This window comes from Melanostigma gelatinosum, assembly GCF_949748355.1.
Source record: "Melanostigma gelatinosum genome assembly, chromosome: 13".
NCBI classification, from domain to species: Eukaryota; Metazoa; Chordata; class Actinopteri; order Perciformes; family Zoarcidae; genus Melanostigma; species Melanostigma gelatinosum.
In genome coordinates this window covers 18,519,899-18,540,514 of record NC_136646.1, presented here as the reverse complement: position 1 = coordinate 18,540,514, position 20,616 = coordinate 18,519,899, and the positions used below count along the sequence as shown (strand labels likewise).

The 20,616-nt window shown below is 44.9% G+C and overlaps 5 protein-coding genes across 7 annotated transcripts in view; 2 read left to right on the top strand and 3 right to left on the bottom strand.

Annotated features, from left to right (window-relative positions):
- Positions 1 to 16: 16 nt before the first annotated feature.
- On the bottom strand, positions 17 to 6,050 carry gga3b (golgi associated, gamma adaptin ear containing, ARF binding protein 3b). The gene is made up of 17 exons (XM_079281762.1): positions 5,996 to 6,050; positions 5,427 to 5,511; positions 5,274 to 5,349; positions 5,088 to 5,186; positions 4,874 to 4,997; positions 4,694 to 4,797; positions 4,419 to 4,499; positions 4,170 to 4,307; positions 3,463 to 3,544; positions 3,252 to 3,371; positions 2,925 to 3,173; positions 2,727 to 2,809; positions 2,495 to 2,634; positions 2,019 to 2,305; positions 1,757 to 1,926; positions 1,465 to 1,575; positions 17 to 1,343 (listed from the first exon to the last, which is right to left on the bottom strand). The coding sequence occupies exons 1-17, from the start codon at positions 6,033 to 6,035 to the stop codon at positions 1,233 to 1,235; spliced, it is 2,100 nt and encodes a 699-aa protein (XP_079137888.1). The 5' UTR covers positions 6,036 to 6,050; the 3' UTR covers positions 17 to 1,232.
- Positions 6,051 to 6,243: 193 nt separating this feature from the next.
- On the top strand, positions 6,244 to 8,393 carry mrps7 (mitochondrial ribosomal protein S7). Its single transcript, XM_079281016.1, has 5 exons — positions 6,244 to 6,311; positions 6,930 to 7,121; positions 7,230 to 7,293; positions 7,365 to 7,532; positions 7,622 to 8,393. The coding sequence occupies exons 1-5, from the start codon at positions 6,268 to 6,270 to the stop codon at positions 7,841 to 7,843; spliced, it is 690 nt and encodes a 229-aa protein (XP_079137142.1). The 5' UTR covers positions 6,244 to 6,267; the 3' UTR covers positions 7,844 to 8,393.
- A 115-nt stretch (positions 8,394 to 8,508) lies between these two features.
- Positions 8,509 to 13,106, bottom strand: mif4gdb (MIF4G domain containing b). The gene is made up of 6 exons (XM_079281015.1): positions 13,013 to 13,106; positions 12,319 to 12,438; positions 12,104 to 12,213; positions 11,639 to 11,794; positions 11,065 to 11,157; positions 8,509 to 9,829 (listed from the first exon to the last, which is right to left on the bottom strand). The coding sequence occupies exons 2-6, from the start codon at positions 12,395 to 12,397 to the stop codon at positions 9,602 to 9,604; spliced, it is 666 nt and encodes a 221-aa protein (XP_079137141.1). The 5' UTR covers positions 12,398 to 12,438; positions 13,013 to 13,106; the 3' UTR covers positions 8,509 to 9,601.
- Positions 13,107 to 14,105: 999 nt separating this feature from the next.
- On the top strand, positions 14,106 to 16,397 carry slc25a19 (solute carrier family 25 member 19). 3 transcript variants are annotated; one of them, XM_079281164.1, is made up of 7 exons: positions 14,370 to 14,463; positions 14,698 to 14,858; positions 14,985 to 15,140; positions 15,235 to 15,405; positions 15,692 to 15,875; positions 15,961 to 16,091; positions 16,176 to 16,397. In XM_079281164.1, exons 1-7 carry the CDS (start codon positions 14,445 to 14,447, stop codon positions 16,389 to 16,391), a joined length of 1,038 nt encoding a protein of 345 aa, XP_079137290.1. In that variant the 5' UTR covers positions 14,370 to 14,444; the 3' UTR covers positions 16,392 to 16,397. The 3 variants fall into 3 exon arrangements, with proteins under 3 accessions (XP_079137289.1, XP_079137290.1, XP_079137288.1); XM_079281163.1 differs by lacking the exon at positions 14,370 to 14,463 and adding an exon at positions 14,106 to 14,224 and having other exon boundaries at positions 15,961 to 16,397; XM_079281162.1 differs by having other exon boundaries at positions 15,961 to 16,397.
- Positions 16,398 to 18,231: 1,834 nt separating this feature from the next.
- The window catches only part of pitpnc1a (phosphatidylinositol transfer protein cytoplasmic 1a), a 28,603-nt gene continuing 26,218 nt past the window's right edge, over positions 18,232 to 20,616 (bottom strand). Inside the window, exons 7-9 of the mRNA XM_079282022.1 lie at positions 20,192 to 20,347; positions 19,506 to 19,569; positions 18,232 to 18,539 (exon numbers count right to left, since the gene is read on the bottom strand). Coding sequence (XP_079138148.1) covers positions 18,241 to 18,539; positions 19,506 to 19,569; positions 20,192 to 20,347 — 519 coding nt within the window. The 3' untranslated portion in view covers positions 18,232 to 18,240. The remainder of the gene's footprint in view (positions 18,540 to 19,505; positions 19,570 to 20,191; positions 20,348 to 20,616) is intronic.

The following is a 20,616-nucleotide window of genomic DNA, read 5'->3' as shown; positions in this document are numbered from 1 at the left end:
ACCTAGCGCTCTCCCAAAATCTACACGTCACATGTTCACATAACTTGTCATACAACAAAGAATAGCTACATTACACACTATGTACAGTAAACGCCTCGTCTGTGCAGCCCATATGACGAGCTGAGGGACCCACGGGAGGATCAACAGGACTGATTCATGAAACGTTACCCACAGCACAGCCTCACTGCTGAACACACACTTCATCCGCCTGGTGACGCACTTCCCTTTTTAAATTTACATTTTTTTTTCAGTTCACATTTTCTAGGTTCAGTGATGCACTGAAATACTATAATGGAACAAAACAATAACTAAGACAAAAATACTCCCAACACTGACATCGGTAGAGGAGTAAATAATCTTTAAATAAAAACAAAAGTATAACCCACTGCTAACATCACCACTGAAATGGGAATAATCACCTTTCATTTATTCTCAGAAGAAAAAACTAATCCCATGAAATAAAACCAGAGTTGGACTCGAACATAACGACAGTCATGAATAAAAATGAACCACCTTAAAAGTGCAGTCTGTTTCCTTTACAGCACAAAATTAAATATTGTTGGTCCACTACATATTTGAATAGTATAATAAACAGATAACCATGTCAAACATCTCGATGTCTGAATATAATCGGTACTTCTCACTAAACGGGATTAATTTCCCAGTTTAGTTTACCATCTTCAGAAGTCTACTGGATCCTGTTTTCAAATGTCTGGATATATTCAAGTATATTTTCTGCGGGCTAACAAAGTGCTCAGGCAGAGCAACACATTAAATAAAAGCACAGCTGTGGGTATCTTAGGCTCTGCTAACTTTAGAGGTTAGCAATTTTGCGAAACTGCAATCCATCACGTCCGTCAGGAGCTGAGCTCTGATGCATTGATTACTGATAGCACGTTCAAATCTGTTGTATTCATCTTGGGGAAAATCCCTTTTAATATTTATCTTAACACCATCGATCTGTAAACACCACGGCTGTCCCACTTGCCAGTGTATATCTTTAGTTTGTGCGCTGCAGAAAAGTATACAAGCGCCGTATAAATACAACTTTAGTTTCTGCTGTTAGCGTCTCACTGCCAGTAATAACAAAGGCCAAAAAGAAAAATGAACAACGATAAGGAATGTGACGCTGTAAGGCCGAGTGCAGCTGAATCCCTTTCTCTCTGGGATCGATGTGCACACACACACGCACACACACACCTTCATGGAGCATGAACCGGTCCCCCACACCTCTATAGCTGACCCCATGTCTCTGGTGGGGGGAACTGGTCGATCTCCCCAACCTCGTTGCACAGACGGTCTCCTAGTATGAAGGCCAGCTTGAAGCGCAGACGCACCTTCTCCTGTGAGGACACACACACACACACACACACAGAAAGATATTTTAGCATTGTCAGCATTACAGCTCTGTGGTGCCTGAATACTGAGTGTATTTATGTCCTTCAGTGTGATTGTGTCACCTACCTTTGTTGGGTTGGCCAGCAACATGATCTGGGTAATGGAGGCTGGCGGTAGGATGGGGTTAAACGGTGCCAGTTCTGTTCCTGATGGAGGCAGCAGCTTCACCTTCATTGACTGGTGGAGGATGAAAGGAGTCTGTGTATTTATGCCTTCATTAAAAAGGATGAATTCACGTTTCTTTTTGAGTTTCTACAAAGTGCTTCCTTGCCGAAGGTGGCCGAGGGTCAGCAACACAAAGAGTCAAATGAACGCACAGAAAGAGAATGCAACGGTGGAAGGTATCAGAGGTCTCTACCTTTGGCACGGCAGCTTGCAGTACCACATTGTGAACAAGCAGCGGCGCCGTGCTGAGCGTGGACACCACCATTACCAACACGTCAGGCCTGCCGGGGGGACAGTCGGCTGCGAAGTTGAGGAGCATGCGAACGCCGTCCTTGTCGTAGGCCGTCACGGGCAGCACTTTACCTGAGGAGGGGACAGGCAGACATTCATCCAAATCATTTGTCCGTGAACCAGTCGAGCCCCGTCGTCCCTCCCCGCTGTCCCCTGTTCCTTACTCGGTCTGATGGCCTCCGGAGGGACGTGCACGCTGCCCAGGGAGTCCGTGGCTCTGGCCGGGCTGCCCTGGAGGGGGAGGTGGCAGGGGGACAGAGAGCGGAACAGCGGGCTGCCCGGGGCCGAGCCCAGGCTCTGGGCCGCCTTGGTGTGGGACAGAGCGGGAGAGCCGGGAAACGTTCCCTGGAGGAAAGAAGGCGAGGAGGGAGAGCCACGCCCAGGTACGAGGGGGGGTGCGGCTGCAGGCAACACAAAGCTGCTTCCTCTGGCCGCCATCTGGATGGACAAACTGAAAAATCACATTTGATAGATCGCTATGAGGCCTGAAAGTACCTTGCACATGAAATAAATCCTCAAACCTGTCAAAATGTCTACAAACAAGGACATAATAAGAGACAGTTGTGTGAGAATGTACAGTGTTTACTCTTACTCAAATAGTTAGAGAGCACAGACAGAGAGGCTGTCGGTGACTGTGTACCTCTTGTGGTCTGAAAAGTCCATCATGGCCAGGTCTTGCAGGTCCTGGAGACTGTGTGTGGCAGCAGCTGGTTCAGCTGGAGGCACAGCTGGACCTGAACACGCCACACTGCCAAACATATCCACACCTGCAGCTGGAGCCTGCAGAGGAGAGGAGACCACAGGTAATTGACCCTCTCCTGTTCACATGTTCACGAACAAAGCTGCGGTTTGGTTCAACGTCTTAGATGTACCTGTAAGGAAGTCCACTGATTGGACAATTCATTCAACGTGGGTTTTGATTGGCTGCTCAGAGGGGTAGGGGGGTCGTTCAGTCCTGGAAGAAGATACAGGCATTCGGATTTTGTTAAGAGAGCCATGAGCGGAGCTTATTACCCAAAAATGTGGAAGTGTTCCTTCAGCTCAGTGAGTCCCGATGGGGGATACGCTACCTAGAGACAGCAGCTCATCGTCGAGGAGTGAGAGGGCAGCGGAGGCCGTGTCGAGGGGGGGGTGACTCGGGCTGCTGCTCTGGCTGCCGTGGGAGCCGGCCAGGCGCTTGGGAGGAGGAGGCAGGACGGGGATGGGAGAAGCCGCGGGACTGGTGGAGACCAGGTTCGAGTACTGGAAGGGAGGGGGGGCGGGCTGAGGGGGACTCGGAGTGTCGAGGCCGGCGAGGTCGATCAGCGTGTCTGTGGTCTCTGTCGAGTGAAGGGGACACATGAAGCAATGGCACTTATTTAACAGAAACGCGAGCACATCTCTGAGACGCCTCTCACCGCTCTCGCTCTGAGCAGCTGTGGATGGAGGCTGCTCGCCGTTGATGTTCTGCCCCTCGACAATCTTCTTGTAGGCGTTGATGACCCTGGAGAGGTCATCGCTGGCCTGCAAGATGTCACCTGAGGAGTCAACGGTTACAGATAGGTCACACACAGCGGCGCGGTCAAGGATGGGCTTCTTTGGATGAAGAAAAATGGCAAACAAGCAAACCTAAATTGGTGTCATTGTCCTCCGTCTCGGTGGCCATTTTGAAAGCAGCACGCCTCAGCTTGTCACATCGCTCGTAGAGTTCCTGGGAGGAAAACACAAGGGAGGTGCTGTACGGTTTAAATACAGCTGTGGTGTTGGTATTTGAATAATGCAAACATGTAAAATATTTAGATATAAACATAAGAGAGAGCACTCGGAAACTGATCTTTACGCACAAACTTACGTACTCTTATTGGGCTTACATATCTGCTACTTTTGTATTGTATTCATGTATTCTATTGTGCTGCACATTGCTGTGGAGCAGTGCTTGCCGTAGCATTGTATTGATAATATTAGTCCTTCCAATTTGTGATAACCTGCCGAGGGACTCGAGACGGAAATGATCTCTCTATCCAACTCATTTACATTGAGGCGGAAACTGAGGCGTTGATTAATGTGCACTGTCCCTAGTAAATAAATAAATAAATAATAGTGATAGAAAAATAGAATCATGTTAAGATGCTGACAGTTTTAGGACGTGAATAAATTATTCCTTCATCTGGAAAAGTTGTGTTTTCCCTGTTTAGAGGGAAATAGTCCCGTTTCTTCATTGTAGGTTAAAGACATGATGTGTGTGTGTGTGTGTGTGTGTGTGTGTGTGTGTGTGTGTGTGTGTGTGCGTGTGTGTGTGTGTGTGTGTGTCCACATGTGTACACGGACACACACACCTTAATGATATCCCTGTCTGAGTTGGTGGAGCTGTCTTTGTTGTACTGGGACAGCATCTCCGTGAGCAGCTTGACGTTGATGTTCACCTCCTCCAGCGTGTGGATACGCTTTGTGACCTTATGCACTCGAGCCTCATCCTGTTCAAAACAACAAGGCACGATGTCACTGTGCACCACACATGGTCATATCCAACAAATATCATATGATGTTAAATATATTCAATCCAACGGTTTCAGCAAGCCTCTTACCTCTTTCACCATGTTTTTGATGAGTCTGTTGGCTTCCTGGAGGTCTTCTGGATTTTTACTCCGGAGGAGCTCAGCAAGCAGCTAAACACACACAAACACACTTACACACCGACCTCCTTCACCAGCAAATGGACAGCCCTAGTTTCACTCAGGACAAATGATTCTGCTAAACGTTTGGTGACGATGGCCTTCATTTCCTGGGAATGTACATAAACACTAATTATTCAGAGAGGAGCGTTGTTTTCTTTGCTCGTGTCTTTCCTCCAGTCTCTCACCTTGCCCATGTCCTCGTTGTCAAACACCGGGTGTTTCGGTCGAGTCGGAGGAGAGGGGATCAGAGTCCTGTCCAGCGGTAACTCGGGGTCGTGCGTCACGAGGCCTGGTGAGGAGAGCGAGGACAATAAGATGTCTAGTCACACGCGTCATGTGACCCGTCTTGTCTGATCTCAACACACCCTGTCTCCTCAGCGTCTGGTAGGCTTCGCCGATCTTGGTTTCATTTGGAAAAGCCACCGTCCAGCTGTACAGCATCTCCACAATCTTCAGCTTCACCTTCTCAGGTGCACTGTCACCCATGTACTGGGAAAACAAGAGCGAAAAAAAAGAGGCCGGATGGTAGGACACACAGTCAGCATACTTTTCAGATACACCTATTTGGAGACTGCTTACCTTTGGAGACACAACTTTAATCAGCTCGTTCAAAAATCGGTATTTTCCGACTTCATTATGAAACCTTCTCCCGCAGTTCTTCATACATGCCTCCAATACCTGTAGACAGCATCGTTAAGATGAAGACAGCTTTGAGAGGGAGTACAAAAAAGGTGCTTGTTGATATTAAGGTGAACCATTTCTTACTGTCAGAGCCTGAAGAGCTTCCCATTCTTGTGGTGAGTGTATTTTGTGCACGAGCAGAGTCACAGCTATCTGAGGACTGCAACAAGAAATTCCGGATGAGAGACTTTTTTCTTTCTTCTAGAGGTGACTAAAGAAAGATAATCACAGACGTACCCTTCCAGCTCCTTGTTGATCTGATCACAGAAGCCTATGATGTACTCCCAGTCCTCCTGTCTGTTTGTCGGATGGGTGGCTTTATCTGTCAGAGAGACATTTACACTAACTTACAGTAACTGGTGTGTTTGAGGAGCACTATGCATGCACAACAACACATCCTATTGTGATCAAACGTTACAATGCAACAATTGTCATCCTTGTAATTACTGATAGAGTGCTCATTGTATTGGCAGTGCTGCTCATGGCTGTCCAACAAAACAGCTGCAAGTATTAAACTGTGCTGAGGGTCAGCTATCTTCTGGAAAACAATCACTGCACAGTGCACACACACTAAGCTGTCACTGATAAACGTGCCCCATACAGTGTGTATTAAGGCTCTCCACCCATCCTGCCAGTGATGCAGACTGTGAACCAGCAGGACCCTCTCTATCGGCTCCCTCCAGCAAGCTGGGAAGCGGCTATCAGCGCGTACTAACAGCTTCCTTACTCACAGATGTACCGTTACCGCTTCGTATCCAGCTAATTACCCACATTATTTAATTCATGAAATGCGATTAATCACTCACTGAGCCAGGATTCAAGCGACTCCCCTTCCTGGTACGCCATAGCACTAACAACATCGCGTGATGTCACCACCGGCGTGTGCGCGAGAGTCCGACATTATTGATCAGAATTATTAAAAAAATAATTAATAAACAGTGTGAACCGTTGTAAAAAAAGAAATCACATTGGTGTTCAATTTTAAATCTGCCGAATGAAACTGAATGAGACTTTTTTTTCTGAAGGCATCTGCAGGAGGTACTAAGCTGGGGTCCTAACTGACACTCACATTTTCAAGATGGCTGCTTCCATCTCAGGATTATTAAAACCTTGGACACCAAGGTAATTATCATTTGATAAAGACACAAACACATTAACAGGTTGTATTAGCTGTCTATTTCATATAACTGTGCTTTGAGCGCAATTTTACTGCAATTCAGGAACGAAACGATGGAAATGATGTGATTGCTCTAATGTTTAAATATCTGCCAACACGAACGCAAGTCTGTGATAAACTATTATCTTCATTGTTATGCTTGCTTCCTCTGTCCTATAAAATAGATTGTTAGTTTATTGGTTTTCAATGCTCTTAATGATTTGGCAATCTCACACAGACGCTAGACTATCAACGGTCAACAGAATAATTAACACTGTAGTATCTAAAATAATTAATTATTTTTTGTTCATTTAATAGTCTAATCTATAAAATGTTTCAAACCGGCGAGATACTGACGGGACGTCTTCAATTGTGTTCGACCAATGATAAAACCTAAAATTCAAATGCCCCCAATATTCCTCAATCACTGAATACACTATCACTTAAAGATCACTGCTCAATTGTTGCTGATTAATGTTCTGTAGATCGACTAAGCGAGACAGCTGATTTTAAAGATCTCCTGTCCTCTCACACAAACTCTTGGAGTAACTTGTGAAACTCTCCCGCATGTCCTTTGTTGGCAGAGTGTTCCTGGTGAGGTGGAGCCGATACAACCCGTACTATCTGGAGCCGGAGGTCAGGAAGGAGGCCTACAGCACCCCGGAGACGGAGCTGAGTGCCGAGGAGAAGGAGCAGCAGGAGCTCAAAGCGCTCCGACCCATCAAGGCAGCAACCAGCGGAGTCACCAGCTCTGTGTTCAGCGACGTGGTCCTCAGGTACAACAGACAGACACCCCCCCAGCTCTCTGCAGCAGGAGGTCACATCTTCAGTCAAAGCTCTGAGATTTCATGTCAGGCGATAAAGGTTTTCTCTTTGCTTTTCAGTAAATTCATCAACATGATGATGACAGATGGAAACAAGGTTCTGGCCAGAGAGATCATGACGGACGTAAGGAAGCAAACAGTCTCAAAGTGGAGCTCAAAGATTTGCTGTGTGTCTAAATCTCTCTCTGCTTCCAGACCCTGGAGAGCATGAAGAGGAAACAGGTGGAGAAATACCACAAAACTCCAGAAGGGAAGAAGGAGGAGATCGAGTGTAACCCCTATGCCATTTTCCACCAGGCTCTGGAGAACTGCAAGCCTGTCGTTGGGCTGGCCAGCATACAGAAAGGAGGAAAGTACTACCAGGTGAGTGATGAGGCAGATCAACAATTGTTGGATGTGAAAGAAATAAAGAAAGTCTAATTATATTCTGTTTCGGTCGGTCCCCCACCCAGGTGCCCATCCCTCTGTCGGACAACCGACGTCGCTTCCTCGCCATGAAATGGATGATCTCAGAATGCAGGGACAACAAACATCGACGCATGCACATGTACGAGAAGCTTTCCCAGGAACTGATGGCGGCATCCGTGAACGAGGGCAACGTCATCAAGAAGAAGTTTGAGCTGCACAAGATGGCCGAAGCCAACCGAGCCTATGCTCACTACCGCTGGTGGTAGAGAGAGAGAGAGAGAGAGAGAGAGAGAGAGAGAAACCCCTCGGGACTGAAATACAGACATTCAGGGACCCATTCTGCCACTCGGAGCGCTTCTGTGAATAACGAACACCGTGAAAACCCTTTTGTTGGAATGACTACGCTGTAAAAAGTGAGCTGGACTACTGCATCGTGTACAATATACAGACGGTGCTCAACTGTACTGTTAAACACACAATTAAGGAAAAACTTCCAAGATTTATTAGAACAAATACATTTGCGTTAAATGTACAACCCAACCATAAAAAAAATGGAATTGAGAAATGTAAAAACGTAATAAAATATATGAACAGATGCTGCAGTCAGCGCTGTGTCCCGTCACGAACTCTTCAGGATCACTTTCATATGTCGCTGAACTTATCGTGTTTGTTTTATCAACTTGGTCTGAAGGAGGTGAAAAAAACCCATAAACTGAAATCCTCACACAACTGGAAGAAAATATTTGGGGAAATATAATACATTTCCTAAATCCTGACCATGGCTGGGCTTTTAATTAAACTATTTTCCAACACTGAGGTTGATCTGTCCGCCAATTTTATATTAACCTTTACTTATTTACATATAATTACAGGAACAGCTTTTCAAAACAATGCCATTTCAAAGAGATGCAACATTTCTACCACATGACAATCGTCTGCTTGTGTCTGAATCAAAAGGCACAGCTCTGGTTAAAGACTGTGAAGCCGTGAGTGAGAGTCAAACAGCAGACTGAGCTCGGCTACATACGGTGGCGTAACCAGGAACATAAACAATCCTCCAGCAGTGGTGAGAGCAACCAAGCACATTCACTTAAAAACAATTGAGGTAAATATTGTACATATTTGATAACTTTAGTTCCTAGATATTTTTCAGATTAATAATACAAGATGAGTACTTTACTTTTGGTTACTGTGGTATTGCTACTTTTATTTCAGTAAATTAAACTACAAATTAAGAGCTTCATCAAGAAGTGTTGCACGACGCTGTTCTTGTTATATTGGCACGAGTTGTTTAACAAATCAAGTTTGTGATACCATAATTTTGTTTAATATCCGATTGACTTATCTGTAGAAACAATTTAAAATATGAAAGTGACTAAGCTCTTGGTCTTTCGTGTATTAGTCGAGCTGTAACAAAGAATGAAATAAAAGAAGGTCCCTGAATGAAGACGCTTTATCTACGGTAATTAAAACAGTCACTCAGGAATCCTACAGGACCAATGAGGGAGAAAAGTCCTCTGAACAGCAATTCAAACCTTTTGCAAAATGTCAATTCCACACAAACTAAATTATTAAAAATATTGATTATCAATTAAATTTGGTCACAACAAAAAAAAGCAAAGCAAAGACCAGCTTGTCTCTTACTGGAATGTCTGTTCCAAGTCCTGTGAATTTGGTAAAAATTAAGTTGGACTTTGAAATGCTTCTTTAAAACAGGAATGCCTGAAAGATCAATAAAAAAAAACTTTAAAAATATCTTCAGCTTCTTTAAAACAAAGTACCTGAATGTGGCTAAACCTCGTTAACGTAACTTTGTGAACTATTGCACATTCCACATCCACGGCACCAAGTCTCAGAGACATTATCAAACAGCCAAATCAAAAAGTCTATTTACAGTTTTATGAACCGCCGTCTTCTCAAAACCCCTCCGCTGGTTTCCTGGAGGATGTCGATGTCCTTCAGAAATGTTGCTGGTTTTTAATAATCAGAGGCTGCTCAGCACCCTTTGTCCACGCAAAACAATCCTAGTCAGCAATCTCACTGTAGTAGTACTTGTGGGCGGTGCCGCTGAGCACCCAGCCTCCGGCCCTGAACTCCAGGACCTCCAGCAGCAGCAGACGGGTCATAGAGGTCAGGCCCTCCTGCAGCAGGAAGCCGTCCCGCAGCAGGAAGAATAGCTGGTCCATCCGCGGGCCGCTCACCTTCTCCAGCTGCTCCCCGATGCGATGCAGCTGCACCACCAGACAGTCCACCTGCAGAGGGAGGAGGGGACGCCAGGGACTTATATACATGACATTACAGTAAGGAAATGGCCTCAGACACGGCCAAAAACGTTAGTGAATAAAGCATGGTGGTCTGGAGGAGAGCTGTGCAAGGTGTTTTGATTTTGATGGATTTACATCTGCACCTCGTTTTATGTAGTTTCTCAAAGTTAAACGAGTATTATTGCTACCATGGCCTGTGACTCAAGATATATGTCATAGGAAATCTGAATTGCTCCTAAATACTTCTGCTACAATGTCACAAACTTTCTCCAGGAATGTGACAAGGAGGGAGTCTGTGCAAGGTTAAACTTAAAAACACAAATGATGTGACTACGGGTAACTCAAATTAAACAATGGGCTGTAGATCATCACTATCAACAATGCAAGCTCTGTGTGTGTTTGCTGTGGAGGTGATGAAGGTGCAAAACAAAAAGACGAGGCAGAGTGAATATCAGCCTTCATAGCTCCAGGTGAGTCTAATCAAGCTAACGACCCTCTCTGCTGCCTGCTGAGGAGGAACAGGACTCTCCAAAGACACCGGGAGGCAACATTTACTGACGACACTATCAGCTAACGCACCAGACCAAAGACATTCTAGAGTCTCGAACATTAACGTTACGTGATGATGCCAGCTTGAGCTGAATACTTTTTTTTTTACCCGTTCTCTTCCTTTAACAAAGTCAGGATTAGCTATTAGCTTGATACTCCAAAAAATGCTAATTAGCAAAGGCACTTAAATCTGTACTCCTGAAAAGTGCTTAAACGAACCACAAAGGTCTCAAGCCAGATTGGTCAAACAGTAGTTCAGCATGAACAAGGAGACCATGCAAGGTTTATACTTAATAACCAACACAATTTATCAAACTACGGTTAACTCAAATGAACAATGGAACATGTCCATCATTCAATAGCAACAATGCATAGATGTGTGCTGTGAAGGTTTTTGAAGGCCCAAAACCAAACGACAATGAGGCAGAGTGGATGTTAACCACATAATGAGTGAGACAGAGCGAGCGCAAGGTCAGCGTTTATAGCTCTCGGCTCCAGGTGAGCCTAATCAAGCTAACGACCTGCTCATGTCAGCCAACTGCCTGCTGAGGTGGACCAGGACCGCCTCCAAGACACTGGGAGGGGTGCGAAAAACTATTCCCACACATGCAGGATATCTATCACTGTTGACTAATAAAATTAATATAACAAAAAATATATATATTCTTCCTCACCTCCTCTTCATTCATGAGAGCATCTGGTTGGGTCAGCCTGAGCAGACAGTCATACACAGGATGGACCAGAGCCACCATCGGCATGTTGTTCACCTAAAGGTCAAGAAAAAAAACATACATAGTGCTCAAAGTATAAAAGACTAACACTTTATAATAGATGCAGCGGTGTTGTCCGTAGTTTAATTTCTCTTTCACACAAAGTGAAAAATGAGCACTGAGCCACGATTGAGAGAGTTGACCTGTTCAAAACAACAATGGCCGTTATCAAGGATGAAACCCGAGTCACTGTGAAAGTGAACTGGGGCCACACCTTCATATTTAACCCTTCTATTACCACACTTACAAACAAGATGTTCAACATGCTGCAGCAACAAGAGAGGCACATGTGAAGTGTTTTACTTCTGAACACAAGATGTGATCAAAGACATCACAGGCTGACAGCACACATTCAAGACAGTCTACAGATGCTCCGATCCAGAGATAGTCAACAATGTCGCTCCGTATTGTTGATTAAGCCCACATGATAACATGATCAAGTTTAAACATATCTTAAGGGGAAGCAGCAGTAACTCACTTTGAGGTAGTCGAAGACGTTACAGATGAACGTGACGTAGCACACCCACTCCTGCAGCGAGCGCCCTCTCGTCTCCTCGCGCTTCTTGAACTCCTGCTGGAGGCGGTTCAACACGTTCCTCCTGAACACGATCCCGTTGCTCTGCTTGGCCTCGGCCTGCAGCGAGGTGACCGAGATATAAGGTGGAGGTATGGACAAAAAGTCAGGAAGCACAGCTATGTAAGGTAAGCTGGCTTAAGAGCCTCCTGTTGCTCCAGTGTAAACTACCAGTTAGCAATTAATAAGGGAAGAGGATTAAGAATTTGGTTAAGAGACTTAATGAGATGTTTAAGTTCCGCTCTGGTTTCTTAGATCCCTCTTGTCTCAATGGTGCTCAGTGTCTTGATCAAAGAAACTAATGTGGACAACAAATACTGGTAAATGGACCAGCCCGTCAAACTGTGTAGTAGCAAAACCAGTATGGACCTGCACGATGGTGTAGCAGATGCGTCCAGCCTCTTTGCTGAAAACCTGGTCCTTTAAAGACTGATCCACGATGATATCGGACACTTTCTCCAGGTTCACTGAACTCGGATCTGAAAGAAACAAAACTGCATTTACAAAAATGTGTATCATTCACACTGAGGATGCTGCAGGAAACTGACATTGTAATAAGTCAGTAATAAGAGGGACACGCAAACCTTTCAAGGCTCTTTTCAGCAACATCTGTGTGTCCAGGTCAAAAGACTGGATCCTGTAGTCATCAGCAGTGTTTTCCATCACAGACGGCAGCACCCAAAATACACCTCAGAGCGGTCACGCTGGAAAGATCAGATAATTTACTGCTTTTTTTTTAGATTTAACTGGTATTTTAAAACGAAATGTAAACACACACATTGAGGGTCTGCCTCAAGCCTGGGTTAGAAACGCATTAACGTTCGAGACAGAGACAGCAGAACAACTTCTGGAGCAACAATAACAAAATCCTGTGCGGTCATCAAACTTCCCGCAGCGCATTCACTGAGGGATTACATGGGCCGACGAGGGTCAAATGTCACCGAATACCCCGAATCAACAGATTCAATTCAAGCACATAACGTTAGTATTCCTTTAAATTGGGAGGTATTTATACCGTTAGCCACATGTAACTTACGCTAACGTTACTCCTAATGTCTGGCTAACGTTACACGTGATGTTAGCTAACCTAATGTACACAGAATTAGCTAACGTTAGCTTAAGTGCTTCTCCTCAATTGCAGAAACCAAAACGTTTAATGTTGAGAGTTAGCGTCAAGTTTGATGTCTGACGTACATTTTGTTACGTTACAACCGCCAAAAGAAAGAAACTGAGTAACGTTAGCTTAACGTTACATGTATAGTTAAAAGAGTTACTCACGTTTCGACAATAACAATGCGAAAAATGACCTAAAATTGACTCCACTTCTTTACACAGAAGCTGGTCATCCCACTCGGGTGGATGTAAAGCAGACGGTAGCCTTTCAAAGCTGAAGTATCGCGGAGAGATGAGTCCCTGCCTCTCTTCAAAAATAACGTAACGATGAACGAAAAGAGAGCTACTTACGTCTGTGTCAACCGTAAAGTCCCGATTCTCGTAGTCACAACGCTTATCTACACTATTGCCGAATTTTATATTTTTATTTTTAATGTAATCACCAGAAATGCTATATGGGTAATCCCAGAGCCGTATCAAGAGATGAGCCATGAGCAAATAATATCTGTTTTGAGTGAACGGAGATACCGTGACTCTCGTTAAACGGCTCTGGGTAAACCTACGCATCCATGAGGTAATCATGCTCTTATCACCACCAGTGCACAGCGATCTCTAGTGGCCATAGGACGTAGTTACAACACGTTGACTTTTTAAATGTTATGTTGGTTGAAAGTGTACACAGGAAGATTAAATACTGTATTCAACATGAATTGTGATTACATTTCAACACTAAATAAATTACATTAAATAAGATATAACAAGTTTATACAAAAACAAAAATGATTGAAGAAAAATACATAAAATGGACTTTCTAGGGCTAGGCACAACAGTTGCGTTGATTTGTAAGGTTTAGTTACTTCATACTCTGCGGGTTACAAGTAAATACAATTTCAGCTGTTGTATTTATAAATGGCATGCATACTGCTGAGTGTTTTTGTGAATAAAAACAGGAATTAACTGCAGTATTTAAACTTTTAAAATTTTAAACTTTTTACGATGCCTAATTGTTTTACCTATGCTTTCATGAGTATTTAGCATTTACATATGCCATTGCCTATTATTATACATTAGCAATTCTACATCAATTGCTCCGTATTTATAGGACTTAATATGGACGTTAACAAATATTTTACGCCTGTGTTCTTGACGGTCGTGTTATTTCCGGTGTGTTGAAGCGAGGCAGGGATTCATCTTGTCGCGATATTTCGTCTTTGAAAGTACGGTGGCCTGTCTCACCCGGAAGTAATGCGGACAAATCGTGACGTGCGGCACAACACTTATGAGTAGCAAGCTGTCTTGTCCTATTATTGTTGGACTGGACGTGCCGGGCTCAGTACTGCAGCTGTCGTTTAATGTACGAAGGACTTTAACTAGAAGGTAAGTGTCTGCAGCTCAAAGGCATCAGCTGCTCTGTTGTTGTTAGCTTAGCTGGCCCCAAGGTCCCACTGCATGTCCTCTAGTTACATCTTGAAAGTGTTATTTTCTCTAGATGTTGACGCTTCTACAGTAGTTTAGGATTGACGACAGGTTCTAAAAATTCCCATCGAGGAAGATGAAGATGTGCCACAAACCTCTGCAGACTCAAGAATACAAGTGAATGAATGACGTTGTTAAAGGTGTGTTTGTGCATAATTAAGTTACATTTAAAAAAAAAGTGCAGGTCTTTTACTTGTCAAGAAGTACTTTTACACTGTGTTATGTATACTTTTTACTTAAGTAAAGGACACCAACATATTTCAGGGTTTTGTCAAGTAATTTTAATGGCTCACACATCCTGAATCCACCAACTTCATAATCCATTTTAAACATTATAAAACACAAATACTGCTTTCCATCATTTCTCTCTGCAGTGTTAACGAGCGTCTGTTCCTGTGGAGACATGGTGGGCTTTGACCCTGGGGCTCAGGGTGCAGCCCTCTGCCCTGAAGACGCCGCCCTGGCCGGGTCAGCTGCTGGGATGGTCACCCGGGCGATCATCAGCCCCTTTGATGTGCTCAAAATCAGGTTTCAGGTAATGATGTGTGCGGTGGTCGGGACTCACGATAGAGCTCAGTGTCGTATTTCATCAGCTGGACTCTCATGGGTAATAGTGCTGTTTGCTTCCTGTATGTTCATCCGTATTTCTTTTCCTCCACAGCTGCAGATTGAGCGCGTGTCTTCACGGAGGCCCGAGGGAAAGTACCGGGGATTATTTCAGGCATCCCGGTGCATTTACTCAGAGGAGGGACTCTCTGCTTTCTGGAAGGGCCACGTCCCCGCACAGCTCCTCTCCATCTGCTTCGGGGCTGTCCAGGTATTCGCGCCTGTGGCCTTGTTCAAAGCAACCTGACAACACGATCAGCTGTATTTCCATGTGTTAAAATAACTGTGCGCGCGTGCTTTTGCAGTTTGCAAGTTTTGAGTTTCTGACGGAGGCGGTCCACAAGTCGACGCTGTATGACAGCCAGACGGCAGGAGTTCACTTCGTGTGTGGCGGCTTGGCTGCGTGCTCGGCTACTGTGGTCTGCCAGCCTCTGGACACACTGAGGACACGCTTTGCAGCTCAGGGAGAAACCAAGGTGCAGAGATTTTAATCGTAGTCAAGAATTTCTCACGTCATAGTGTTTGATTTTATTGGATAGCCCCTGTTCGGACTGAAATTCAAGACACTGGGAATTTAGCTTTCTCCCTTTGAATGTATTTAAAACATCTTAACTTTAATCTACAAAAGTCGTGAATATCATCTCTTGCCTGCTAGCGACAGTAGCCAGCTCATTGGCTCATATTGCTATCGTTAGCTAACTTTGGCCGGTATTTAACTTCAGGAGCCCCAGACCCTGTGTAACGCTTCTTCTTTCCTCTCAGGTGTACAGGAACCTGCGTCACGCCGTGTCCACGATGTGGCGCTCGGAGGGGCCGCTGACATTTTACCGCGGCCTGTGTCCAACGCTGCTGGCGGTCTTTCCTTACGCTGGGCTGCAGTTCTTCTTCTACAATGTCTTCAAGAAACTGTTTCCTTCGCCGCCCAAAGAAACGGGAAACCCAGGAGGTCAGTGGAGATGGTGGCATTTATATCACCGTGTGAAGGGTTCGCGGCTTTGACGTTTTGTCTCTTCCTATGTCCCCCTTTCAAGGCCACCTGAGAAGCCTGGTCTCTGGCAGTGGAGCTGGAATTATCAGCAAAACAATCACATACCCCTTTGACCTCTTCAAGAAGAGACTGCAGGTGGGCGGCTTCGAGGCAGCCAGAGCTCAGTTCGGACAGGTAAGCTCCTCCGCAACGCGTTTCACACACACCCGGAGCACGTCGACGTCTGAAAGCATCGTGTCGGGTTTCTCTCGTGTGCAGGTGCGGACTTACAGAGGCCTGCTGGACTGCATGGTTCAAATAGCCAAAGAGGAGGGCGTCCGAGGCTTCTACAAAGGCCTCTCGCCCAGCCTGGTGAAGGCGGCGTTGTCAACGGGCTTCACCTTCTTTTGGTACGAGGTGTTCCTCAATGCCATGCGGGACTTCAAGGAGAGACGGAGAACAAATGGCCTCACCAAAGACCTAGAGGGAAGATAGTGAAGGGGAAAAAGTAACAAAGGCACAAATCACGCACATCGGAAATAGACCCTTCTTTGCACTTAACACCATTCCATCAACTCGATGTTCGGTGGAGGTTTTCGTTGTTTACATGTAAGGATGTGAGCACATGACCTCACTTTCTTTGTGTTTGTGCTGTCGTGCCACCTCGTGTTGTATAAGCAGTGGCTTTTGTTTGTATGTATTTCATATTATCCGGGTGTCTGATGGGTATGGATGCTTGCTGTTAAAAGATACAGAACAGTTCATGGTCAAGCTGAACTTTGCACATTTTACGCTCTGACTTATTCTTCACTTTGCCAATGTTGACTCAACTTTTCTTGACATTTCTTCATCTTCCAGATGAAGGACTTCCCCTGGAAGATGATTATTCAGCAACATTTGCTTTGGTTGTGTGGTCGAATGTGTTCACAAACTCGTGTGCAATATTGATTTTGTTTTGTACTGTGGTGGAAAGAACGGCATCCTGTTGACTGTCGGAGAAATCCGCTGCTTATTATGGGTTTAGCGTTTAGTTTGTTATAAGTTAAACTCTGTAACGTGTCTGTGCCCACACAGGTCTATTTTTTTTAAATACATTTTTTGTAATAACTGAGTTGTTACAAAGAGGATGCATAAATGTTTAGGAAACACCAACAGCCGTGTGTTTTTAAAAGTATTCACCTGTGAAACAACTACACAGTAGTATTAGAAGGATCGAGTTCCTCATTGAGTCCATGTGGAGATGTTTTTAGTTTATTTATCCAAAATGCTTCGTGTTGAAGGAGAAATGCATCCAGATTGCTTTTTGAAATAAGCTTTCTCAATGCCTTGTGTGGCTGTGCCCGCAACAAATTATTAGATCTAATGTTGCTTTTAGGAATCAAGGCTTCTCACACAATTATGGATACATCAGGATTGAATTTTAATTAAATTTACTGAATACAAAACCCATCAACAGTGTGACAAAAAGTTAATACATTTGAAATGAATAAACATGCAAACCACATGACCGGTCTGTAAAAACTCAAGTTAAAACACAACATCAAGTGTGAGACCAAGCTAATAAAAACAGAACATTTAATATTCAGTCTCTGCAGCTAAAATCATGCAATTACATATAAGTCTCTGACAGAACTCACTATAATAAACACTTGAAGAAGAGAGAGTCCTGTTCTTTAAATTACAATTCCATAGCAGCATCGTCACTTGATATGATGTTCTTTTTGAAGGACTGACAATTTACCGGTTAGACATATAGATCACACAATATATACAAGAATGCACAATCACAGCTTTTTTTTTACAGCTGACTGTAAAAACCATGACACTCAACTGATACGGTGGCCAACGAGGATCTGTCGTAAAGTCTCAACCACATAAATAGATACGTCAAAACCACGGGGTCCAGTTAACAAAGCCAGAGACTCCGATGCCGAACGCAGAAAAAACAGTCTGTACATGTAAAGATTCTGTGCAGTGACTGAACCTCCACATACCCGGTCACGACACAAAAAAGCAAGGTGATAATCGGTGGCAGAAGAACGTTTTCAGGAATGTAAACTAAAAGAAGAATGAGGAGCCTCCAGCTGCTTTTGTTCGCACTATAGGACGCACTATACCTTTACACCTCACAGGACTGGTTGCTATGGAGATCAGGCTGCCTGTCTCAACCTGTTGGCTTTTGCTGTAACACCGGCGAGTGTGCCGAGGGGGCTTGGATCACCAGGACAGTGAAAAGTCTCCTTCACTTCAGCTGGCTTGAGGGGGGGCATTGAGGGATGTGCTGGGCAGGCATCCTCCGCTGATCCACAGGTCAAAGGCGTTCACCAGTGGCGCGGCCCTGCTCTCACTCTGGCTGCGGACTGGAGTTCCAGGAGAAAAAGTTGGGCAGTTTGAAGAGGGAATCCCTCCGGCCCGGATCCGGCAGGGTCAAGGTCTCCGGAGCGGACTTCTTCCTGGGGCGCTCCTTCGGCACCGACAGGAACTCGGGGGCTTCCGTGGAGAGGGGGGTGGTCGGGGCGCTGCGGGCGCTGCATGGCAGGGGGGTCTCTGAGATGGAGATGGCGGGGGGGAAGGTGCCGATCTTCAGGTTGGTGGCTTCTTGGGTGGCACGCTCGTACTCTCTGACCTCCTCCATGGTCATGTCTGTGGGGATGGATGACACACTTCAAAAGAGTGATCGGACTTCATTCTACACGAGGCAGGGACACTTTGTGCGGGGTCTTGTGATTAACAGAGAAAAAAGTCAGGGACGTTGGCCGTGGATATACTTTACTAACAGTCCAATTATTGTTGTGTCACTTCTATGCAAAGTAATGAGAAAAGCAGAAAAAAGGACGACTGACAGTAATAGACCGTCACTTGTGACAAGTTGCCTGTCTCGCAGCGGTTTGAAAGCAAATGAAATAATAATGGCTCAGAGGAGGCGTGAAATGAGTCATGAAACAGTGGGGGGGGGGGGGGAGAGAGAGCGCAGTTGAAAACAATGAACCTTTCAATGAAAATGGAAAAACTCAAATCAAACTAGACGGCCTCATTCATTTAGAAGATCAGTCACTGTCATGAAATACAAATAAAAGTAACAACACCAAAAACAACATGATTCAGCTGTGAGTGTAGTGACAGCAACAGGAACCACTTCCAAAACAATGTAATTCTAAAGATGTAGGCTTGCAGCATCATGTATTCACTTCTGCTTTGCCTTTAGAATGACGAGAAGACATGTACTGTAAATGCCACCACCATGTTGTTATCTTTGTTGGATTAAATGTTGGATTAAATGCGAAACAACAGCATATCAATTATACAGTTATCTATCCGAAGATTATCATCTGTATAAACAAGAGAATACTGCAGTGTGCACTGTGTCTAAATAATGTATAAATAACATCGGTAGCTGTGAAACACATGACCCTTGAAAGATATATTCGCATTAGCTGTCATCAGTTTCTATGAGGTATCCTTTGAATTTGACCCATACAGATTGGGCTAAAACGGTAAGTCAACTTTATTCCACTCGCTGACTTCTGATTTGTTCCGCATTATCCAACAATCGTGAGATGACTCGGTGTCTACACACAACGCTAACCCACGTCTCTCTAACAAACTTACCGATCCACTCATCCACCCAGGCAAAGGCCTGCCTGTGTCCTAAAAGCAGGACATCTCGAATCACCTGAGCAGAACGAGAGGAAGAGAGAGAGGAAGAGGAAGCAAGAAGAGGCGCAAGATCACAGAGGAAGAAAGATAAAGAGGGGCAGAGGGAGAGAGGAAGTGAATCACAACGCGTTAACTTTGAAGGCCGTTAATGTTTCAACAACATTTTCATGTTCTGAATGTTTCCGTTCACCCCTTGGGGCATGTGATTAATATGAGTCACTCCCGGTGTTACAGTGTGAGTAATGGCCCTGACGCTGTGTGTGTGTGTGTGTGTGTGTGTGTGTGTGTGTGTGTGCCTCGGGCAAGGAGAGCACAGGGACGGTTCACCCCAGGGACTGATGCTGTAGAGGGCCAGGTGAAATTTATTTGGGAAATAGGAGATCTGGAGTTTAAACTGTGCAGCCGAGGCAAAGGGAGGCGGTGCAAGGTAATCTGCAGGATGTCAACAGGGCAGATATTGTAGAAGGCGACAATGGAGCATCTGATTTGGTGTCACGGCCAACTGGTGGTGTGCCGCATGTTTTCAGAGCAGAAAAAGGAAACGCCTGAAGCACTGACGTTGATCAACAAGGGTCAGACACTTTGACTGAGTAAGGAAAGGGTATTTCTGAGAGGAAAGAACCTGTTTTCATCCCGACCTTGTGCACAAACTGCTCCACACGTGTTTGCAGGCCCCACACTTCAAACTTGACTGAGACCAGCTTGTAGGAGCACATGATGGGCTCTTGGTTGTTGATCCATCCTTCCTCCAGGAGGCCTCGGTTAGTCTTCTTCGACTTAAAGTAATGCAAATCCTGCAAGGCCATGAGACATCAGTTCAGAGACAAGGTAAGACCAAAAATCCTCTTTTAGGATCTGTTTTTCAACCTGTTATTAAAATGCTGTTTCCCATCATTTATCTCTCTCACACACACACACACATGTCCTCCTCCCTGCCTAAAGGACATGAACATGCATCCATTATGTGTGCGATTCCCTACACACAAACTTAGCGTGCATTAATCACTGCTCCCGACAGACTAATTATGCTGTCGTGCTCATGTGCTAATGTGTCTGACTGTGA

Bases quoted from the DNA above. Each gene is read 5' to 3' on its own strand.
- gga3b (XM_079281762.1), bottom strand. From the start codon at position 6,035: ATGGCGTACCAGGAAGGGGAGTCGCTTGAATCCTGGCTCA. The intron at 4,998-5,087 runs GTAAGCAGTCTC...TTGTTTTCCCAG, and splicing joins TTAAAGTTGTGTCTCCAAAG to TACATGGGTGACAGTGCACC. The intron at 3,545-4,169 runs GTGTGTGTGTCC...TTTTCCTCCCAG, and splicing joins CAGACAGGGATATCATTAAG to GAACTCTACGAGCGATGTGA.
- mrps7 (XM_079281016.1), top strand. From the start codon at position 6,268: ATGGCTGCTTCCATCTCAGGATTATTAAAACCTTGGACACCAAG. The intron at 7,122-7,229 runs GTACAACAGACA...TTTGCTTTTCAG, and splicing joins TTCAGCGACGTGGTCCTCAG to TAAATTCATCAACATGATGA. The intron at 7,294-7,364 runs GTAAGGAAGCAA...CTCTGCTTCCAG, and splicing joins CCAGAGAGATCATGACGGAC to ACCCTGGAGAGCATGAAGAG.
- slc25a19 (XM_079281162.1), top strand. The intron at 15,141-15,234 runs GTATTCGCGCCT...GTGCTTTTGCAG, and splicing joins TCTGCTTCGGGGCTGTCCAG to TTTGCAAGTTTTGAGTTTCT. The intron at 15,876-15,960 runs GTCAGTGGAGAT...CCCCCTTTCAAG, and splicing joins AGAAACGGGAAACCCAGGAG to GCCACCTGAGAAGCCTGGTC.
- mif4gdb (XM_079281015.1), bottom strand. From the start codon at position 12,397: ATGGAAAACACTGCTGATGACTACAGGATCCAGTCTTTTGACCTGGAC. The intron at 11,158-11,638 runs GTGAGTTACTGC...CTTGACCTTTAG, and splicing joins ACGTCTTCGACTACCTCAAA to GTGAACAACATGCCGATGGT. The intron at 9,830-11,064 runs GTGAGGAAGAAT...CTCCCTCTGCAG, and splicing joins CTCTCATGAATGAAGAGGAG to GTGGACTGTCTGGTGGTGCA.